Genomic DNA, 8,640 nt, shown 5'->3' on the forward strand with positions numbered 1-8,640 from the left:
GATGCCGAAATCCCGAACCACATAAGTATTTTCAAGCATCAAATTCTGAAGAAGTGTTGTCATGAACCAGCCCCAGGAAATCGTACCGCAGAAAAGTGAATGTATACATAGATGATTTACGAAAATGTGCTAAAATGCTGCCAATGTGGATTGAATTCTGCCCATGCAGCTCGACTTGACCGCTTAGGTTTGCAATTATGACGGCACGAACAGTTACTTACCTCCTCCTCTCAATAAAGAGCTGGAATCATTTCATTAAGAAATTACTGTCATATCTCCTTCGCTTCTTCTACCTGACATGGGGGCTGCCATATTGGTGGACTAAAGCTGCACTTCCACTTTGGAGAGTGCAAGCCAGCCAGTAACTTGTGCTGCACTAGGCTCGAACTTTTGCAAAGCGGACTAAGAGAAGCGGGCATGCGTGGCATTGGAAAAAATAAATGTGAAAGTGCTGCACTCCTTTAACAGGTGGAGAAAGTGCAGCCAAATTGAAGAGACCCTAAATGCCCCACTGTCGAATAAGGGTGGAGTGCCACCACATGCACGAAATAACTCATGGTTACATGAGCGATTTCAACTGATATTGAAATCAAGTAGTAGTAATAACAGAATTCATGATATGAATACCAGAAAATCTTTTATCACTTTTATCACATGGCCAATGATTTTGAACTTCATTGCAAAGTACTTAAGATACATTATGTAAATGTTCATTCATTGGTCAGATGATCAGGTGACATTGGAGAGACATCATTCGCTTTGTGACGATGTGAAAAAGATTTGTTGCATAGATATGGCTATAAAAGTGTCTGCTAACGAGGCATTTGCTTAGGTAGACATGCGATATTATTCTTTATTGTAGTTCACACTGCCTTTGCTTCATTTTCTTAAAGAAGAGCTCTCACTAAACAAGCACAATATAAACACACACATAGGCGCAATTCTCTAGATGGCATGGGCTAGAAGAGGCTCCCAATGTAACCGTCCGGCCCACAGATGCCATCGAGTGTGCCCTTCGGCCAGAGCCTGTAGACTGGCAGTTACTTCATTGACCGTTGGAAGAGCTAGTTTATTATGTTGCCGGGAACATCCGGTGTGTTGGGCCCAGAGCCGCTCTCGAAGAAGATGAAGTCCTGCGAAAAGTTACAAATGTGTGGAGAGGAATAAGCGTAGCTTAAAGGCACCGCACGCGAAAAACCAGCTTAAAGTATGGACAAAAATGGACAGAGTAGCACATATCCGCTTTCACTCTGTATACACACCATGTCCAACCAGCAGCATATCTTTTTCCCTTGCTAATTACTAAAACTAAATATCGAATCTTCGGCAGTATTATTTTTGATCAGAGCAGTGACTAAAACAAGTGAACTTGATTTCCTTTCAGCCCCTGACGGGGGGCAAGCCTGTGACTCGGCTCCTGTTGAAGACAAGTCCGTTTATGTTCCTTTACCCCTGACAGAGTCGAAGTTTAGGCCCTTTTGCCCTTCAAAAATTCAAGTCCGCGTAAGTCCATTCTCTCCTAACGCAGGTGAGTCTCATCGAAACGTTGATATCAGCCTGAGAAGCATTTAGATCGACCCCCAATTAATACTCGCCTAAACCTTCCCACCTTCCTGTTTGAGTGTCTCCTCCTTTTGTGTAAATCGTTTGCCATTGTTTAAGATTATCTCTGCCGACAATACAACAAAGGCCGACTCCTCGTGAAAAGCGTGAACGAACCAGTGCTTTAACTGGAACTTATTTATAGGAAAAGCGTGAACGAACCAGTGCTTTAACTGGAACTTATTTATAGCTGCCCCCCTGAGCGGAGCGCCATTGGAAAGATGTGAGGACAATAGCCACAGGCGCACTCACGATAAGAAAGAGAGCTCCGAGCAGCACGGCCTTGATCTTGACATCCAGGTCGATGGGGAAGGCGACCGTGAAGTTGTCCACGTCCGTGAAGGCCTCGCGGAGCATGCCGGTCCAGTTCTTGGATATGATGCCCAGCTTGGTGCGGCCGTCCTTGGTGTAGATGTCGAAGACCACGTCGTTGCACAGGCAGGACGACGTGAGGAAGGGGCCTCGGATCTGCAGCACCACCTTCTTGTTGCTGTCCAGCACCGAGAACAGCGGGAAGATGAGGCTGCACTCCTGTCGGACCGAGCCGATGATGGTACCTGGCGGAGCGTGGACCTCCATCTCCTGCGCAGGGCAGTTCCTGCCTTCGCATATTCTCTCGAGACCCCGGCATATTCTCCCGAGACAGTGGTATCGCCAGCGCGGCACGCGTGTAATTATGGCTAGTGCCTTAATGAAATCTGTCTGGGCTTTTTTGCATAATCTGCGCTGCCATCTGGTGGGTATGGTCAGTCGCATTGTTTTCCTCCTGTTCAGGAGTAAGCGCGGTAACTTTCTACAGTGGCAGTGAAAAAAAAAATTGTAGGCGCATTCGCCTGTATTCCTACAAGCATTAAAGGGTTCATAAAATGTTATACACTGTGGTCACGAAAAACTTACAACCGATTGGTATGCATTCACCTGTCACCGCCCAGCAAAACATTTTAAGCTAACTTTATTAACACGGAACATATTGGCGATTAAAAATTGCACTCTTTCTCAGCCAATCGTACATGCCGACGTGCCAGAAAAAAAAATGGAGGGGACACTTACGCTCCGTCCTAACCCCATTACGCTATCGTGTGATACCCATAATTTCCATATATGCAGAAGATCATCTACTTTCGTAGGTCCCTGGGAGTCCTCATACCCTTCCTGGCGCAGTGATGCAGCTTCTAAGCGATGGCACGCGCTCCCAGCGGTGGGCGAGGCCCTGGTTGCTCTTCCTGAGCGACCAATCAATTTAACTGCCACCTTCCACGGTGGGCAGTTTGCTCACTATCCGGTGGGCAGGTTGTAATGACGCCGCAAGTTCACGTGACTTAGGTGGTGGCCCGGCTTTCTCCTAGGTTGCTCTCTGAGGACCACCATGCGGACCACCATGAGGACCACCTGCCAGAGCCATGACCCCTGATATTTCGCTCAACGCCGCAACCAGATTTTCTGGTGAATGGTGCCTTTGACGCTGACGCATTAAAAAGAGAGAACAGGTCAGAGAAGACGTCCCGGTCTCTGTCATGCATGGGCAAGCTCGCACTGACTAGGCCAGCGCGGCGCTTCTCTCAGCCAGGCGCGCGGTGACTAATGTGGTCAAGCGGTGACCTAGCTGCGGAGAGCCAATACATGATGTTTGCGGCAGCGGCGGCGTTGTCAAGACTATGGCGCAGCTCCGGTCAAGTGAAAGTCAAACTGCAGCCCATGGCGAAATCGGCTCCGCTAGGCCAGTTATTGCTTTCGCTTTAAAATGTCAGCACGTTCGCGTTCGGTAAAAAGGCTATGACGTCACGTGCCTGCAGGCAACAGAAGCAGAGGCAGCTGTCGCAGCGCAGCGGCCGGAACAGGCGCATCACTTCGACGCTGCGGTAGTCAAGCAGTGACATCTCGAAGGGCCGGTTGTTGCCGCAGCAGCAGCGGCTGGCCAGGTCGCTCTCCTCCATCGCCATGAACACGAACTGACCCATGGTGTTCTTCACCACGTACTTGTTTTGCTGCTCGTAAGGCACGAACACTGCACGCGCGCCAACGTCGAAGCACGAAGGTTATCGAAGACAGTGTTGCGGTCTTTCATCCGTTGAGATGTACTTTGCTGCGCTTGCGATTTGTTCTCGAAATACTGAAGGGAATAACTGCACCTGAGAACTTCACAGGAACAACTAATTCTATTTCGTATTGCCAAACATCAGCATTAGCAGCTGCTGATGCCTTTATCGGAAGTGTCTGCACTTCCCTCCAGCTTATCTTCCATTGGGATTGCTCCGGACTAGTGATGTCATTTCTCTACAGTCTATCAGCCAGTGGGAATGCTCCGACTTGATGACGTCACATCTCTCCCTGCACTTCCCTCCAGCTTATCTTCCATTGGGATTGCTCCGGACTAGTGACGTCATTTCTCTACAGTCTATCAGCCAGTGGGAATGCTCCGACTTGATGACGTCACATCTCACCGACCAATCAGCGAATTTACTCTGACGACACATTTTCTTCCCGATGAGGCTATACCGCATTAAAATCACCGAAGAAAGCGGAGCAAGGCTACCGCTTTCTCGAATCTATATGACTGAAAAATTCTACCGGTTCGAGGTTCGAACCCACGACAGCCGCTGTACTAACCTTACGACTGTGTTGGCGTAGATGTTAGTTATCATGACCTTCGTTCTGCAAATCTAAATGGCATTCGGATCCTTTTTCCGCAGCACGGTGTCTTTTTGTTCTGGCGCTCAATAATACCAGCTTTTCTTTACTGCTTAACCTTTACGGGTGTGGCCCCCCGTTTTAATTCAAAACAAATTTTCTGCATCCTAATCAGTATACATGGTACTCAAAAACGATAGCGGGTTAGTTTTTCTGTTGCAACAACAGATTTTTCTGTACTCTTCTAGTACTGTCCTATAATACTGTAGAGTTTTTCTTCCCTATATCTAGCTCTTTCGCTACGAGAAAGGACCGCACAGTACTATAGAATAGTTTGTGGTTGCTACAAACATATGTGTTATTACAAGTTATTGTACAAAAATGCTAGAAATATCTGGCGTGACGACAGAACATTTTCTGTTGTGTTTTTTGATAGAGAACCTAATTTGATAGAGGCATGTAGAAAGCTACATACAAATTGCCACAATTAGAGCCCAGCAAGGGCCTCGTTCCGAGGTCTGAGCCCGAGGCTCTAAGCTCGGGCCCGCGTATTTATCACTCAGCGTGAGGCCCGAAGCGTGAGGCCCGAAGTTAGTAGATCTCTTGAAAAAGGGTGAGGACAATATATGTCCTCACACCCTACAGGTTTAAATCGCTGCTGACGCTATAAGTGGATTCAGACGAGATGATGGGATCGCGGACGACCCGGGCGGATCGCCTATCACGTGACGCAAACGTCATTCTTCTGAGTGACCTTGAGCAGGCTGCCGCCAATCGGAGTCTGCGAAGGACGCTCACGATTACACAGAGGAGTGACGTTTACGTCAAGTTGCAGGCGGTCCGGTCCTCTCGCATGGAGCCACGTTAAACGGGGATTACTGCCTGATAAACAAATCCGGTCTCCCGCGTGTTCCTGACAGTCATACGATGTACACAGCCTTTGAAGTTCGTCTCCAGTACGCACCCTCGAGTAGCTGCAGCTGCTGATGCACGAGCAGCTGGTCGACCAGGCGGAGGTACTCCAGGCCTGGGGGGCAGCCCGGGATGGGTTCCAGGGGTGGCGGCAGCCCGGCTACTAGCAACGGCATCTGCACCGTGGCCCCGCCGGGCGGGCGGGTTATGACTGGCTGCCCACCCACAAAGGGTTGCCCGGCCATCATGGGTTGCCCGGCCATCATGGGTTGCCCTCCAGGGGTCCGCACGCTGGAGGTCCCCGCAATCACCACTTGCGGCTGCCGCGTCCCGGGTTTAGGGAAAGACGCCATTACTGCCGCAACCTCTCGCTTTTGCAAGTCCGCAGTTCCAAGATTCTTCAGAAGTCACCTGCGAAGAATGTATGCGCGTGTGGGGGTTTATTGGCTGTGGTGCTTGCCTGCGGAGCCCAAGTTTGCGGGTTTGAATACCGCGATCACGGCGGCCTCATTTCCACTCAGGCGAAATACAAACAGGCCCGTGTGCTGTGCGCGATGTCAGTGCACAGACCCCCGGTGGTTTAAATATATCTGGAGCTTTTCATAAAGATATTTCTAATTGCTAACGCACAGCTTCGAGTAGTAAGACACCGTATCAAACAACTTGGTATTTTATGGGATAGCGTAACAGCCCTTTTGGAACCCAGAGCTGACGGTGTCACACGCTTTCCACCTGCCAAGGCAGGTGCACGGAAGAGCCAGCTGCGACCTGCCACCGGCCAACCGTGTCACGTGACAAAGGCTAAGATTTGGGGTTAGGATTTGAGCACGCCTCTGTGTATGGCTTTCAGCCTTTGTGGAAAACATTGGGCATCCGGTTGAAATCAAGGGAAGCCTGTGGAGTCGAAAGGAGAACAAAAAAAATCCGCAGAAATGTTTCGTGCGCTGCATACGAGCAAAACTTTTACGCAGCGCACCACACTTGCAAGAAGGTGAAGGATAAAACGCTCCATGCTGCAGAGTCACAGTTAAAGTCACAGTTGCACCAGCTCCAAAATGCGTATATAAAGGCACGGATTGCATACGTTCAGAAAAGGGGGTGCAACACAAAAGGCAGAAAGAAGGGCCTTATCCTGTCCCTTATGTTCCTCAATGGCTTTTTCTTTTGCGCCAGTTCACTTTCAGCTATCTCACCGACCAACTACGTCAAACGAAAGGCCTCCCAGCTGATGTTCTGGCTGAACTGAAGGCCAGGAAACGAACATGCCCATTTCCCATAAGTGGTGGTACTTTGCAGGATAGCAGAGGACGCCGTTAGAATGAAAACACATCTGGGAACCGCAGAGAAGCGGTGGAACGGAATTAAGAACGGACGCAGTGGGCACAGTTGCCGGAGGAAGGGCTCCTTACGGGTCAAAGAGCGAGACATTTTCCCTGTGTCCATTGCATTGTCTTCGTTTAGTTTAAAATCGACTGGAACCGTTTCCACCGTTGCCTATACGCACGTCAGCCCCATCACCCGAACTCGCAAGGCCGCATAAAAATTCTTCGCCAGCTCATTGCACACATGATAGAGTGACTGCCTCAGCGGCAACGCGCACTGCGCAGCGAACGACAGAGGACAAGACAACTCACTCGCAGTGCCTGGAGCGCTGTGTGCAGGACTGGCAGAAAGCCTCTCTACGAGGTAGCGTTCGGGGCCAACTGCTGCCTCTGGCCCCGCTGGCCCCGTGGCTCGTGAGAATTTTCATTTCTTCTTTCTCGCTCCTTTAGCGCACCCGCTTCTTGGCGCGTTAGGTAAATCAGAAATCCCGTGGTCTGCTTCGGACACTAAAAAAACAAACAACGCGATCTGATTTCCTCCCGTGCAAGCTATCGGTCGCGGAATGCATTTAATTAATGAACGCCCACTCGTTATGATTTCGACGGCTTCGCAGCTTGAGTGTATACAACTGTTATTGCCCTTTCACTCAGAAAATATTAAGACAACATAAAAGAAAGAGAGAGGAAGCCTGGTGTTTGCGAATCTGCTTGTCAGATAAAGTTGGTTTGGTTTATGGGGGTTTGTTGTCCTAAAGCGACTTGAGGTATGTGGGACGCCGTAATGGATAATGGCTATGGATAATTTCGACCACCTGGGATTCTTTAGCGTGCACTGACATCGCACAGTACACGACCCTCTAGCATTTCGCCTCCATCGGAATGAGGCGGCCGCGGCTGGGATCAAACTTGTCACAACAGCCGAGCACCATAACCACGGAGCCACCGTGGCGGCTTTGTGATATATCTGTGAAGCTGGTCTGCAACTTGAGCATAAGGTATTTTGTTTAGGAGCAAAAAGATTCCATGAGGTTTGCTACAATTCTGGCTAGCACTACTGCTCGGTACTGGTTTGGAGAAAATCAACGTGATCAAGGGTTTACAAAATAAAACTGTGACAATAAAACATCAGGAAAAATTGTGTTTGATCAACGGAATTTTTTGTAGCAACATTATTTCCTGTGTCATTACGGTGTCCCTTGTCATATCGATATGACTACAGGAAAATAATACAGTACCCCAGAAAATACTACAGTACTGCAGGAAAATCTATCGTTACGATACATTTGTACCTGTACTTAGCTTATAAAGCGGAGTTCACGTGGCAGCTCCGGACCGATGCATGCACCGTTGTGATTATATCCCAGCCCCACTCTCGCGGTGATCAGGTAGACTGGGTCATCTAACAGTTATCCATGCCTACAATAAGCGGAGGAGGTGCTTATACAAGGGGTAGTGGAGGGGGCGAAATCGGCATTATAATGAATGCTTGCACAGCTGAACAAATTAAAACAAAGGAAGGCCGCTATTTCTCCTTCAAAAGGAATCTGAGACACTCCTGGCTTGCTTTAAATCTACAGCGTGGCCCCATCCTTTCGGGCGGTGCATGTCTCCGTGAGAAAGTAGCGCCACAGAGAATAAGAATGGGCGCTGCGCTGATTCTTGCCGTCAGGGCGTCCCACTCCCACCAAGGAGGTGACGCTAGACCCCCCCCCCCCCCCCCCCCCCCGACTTCGGTCAGTACGCGGCCGACATATACGCGTCCAGGACTGCAATAGAAGCTGCCCGCCGGGTATGAACATGCGGAAACACGGGCGTCAAAATAGACTCCTTTTAGCATTCATTAACCAAGCGAAGCTGTAAATATTTATTGTTGCACATGGGCGAATCCGTGCAATAAAAGAGAAGATTAAGCCTGTACCCAGCGGCGACGAAAGCGACGTCGAAGAATGCCTATACGCGTAGTCCCCTATTGCCATTCAGGCATTTAGCCTGTGGACATCATCATCATCACCCTATTGCTCGCGCTTTCGTATTCCTTTTGCACACGCTCGGCAAGACACGTTCCTTGTGCCAGCCGCGCTCCTTCAATTCTTCGTGAACGACTCAGCAACACGTAAGTGGACACACGACCCTCAAGAACAAACAAGGCTGCCGAAGGCTATTCGAAGAACGGCTC

General features: G+C 49.4%; 1 protein-coding gene across 1 annotated transcript; it reads right to left on the reverse strand.

Moving 5' to 3' along the window:
* Positions 1–857: 857 nt before the first annotated feature.
* LOC144111216 (phospholipid scramblase 2-like) lies at positions 858–6,863 on the reverse strand. Its single transcript, XM_077644431.1, has 5 exons — positions 6,777–6,863; positions 5,195–5,553; positions 3,390–3,607; positions 1,855–2,184; positions 858–1,133 (listed from the first exon to the last, which is right to left on the reverse strand). The coding sequence occupies exons 2-5, from the start codon at positions 5,493–5,495 to the stop codon at positions 1,065–1,067; spliced, it is 918 nt and encodes a 305-aa protein (XP_077500557.1). The 5' UTR covers positions 5,496–5,553; positions 6,777–6,863; the 3' UTR covers positions 858–1,064.
* Positions 6,864–8,640: the final 1,777 nt, after the last annotated feature.

Source organism: Amblyomma americanum, chromosome 11 (genome assembly GCF_052857255.1).
Source record: "Amblyomma americanum isolate KBUSLIRL-KWMA chromosome 11, ASM5285725v1, whole genome shotgun sequence".
Classification (NCBI taxonomy): Eukaryota; Metazoa; Arthropoda; class Arachnida; order Ixodida; family Ixodidae; genus Amblyomma; species Amblyomma americanum.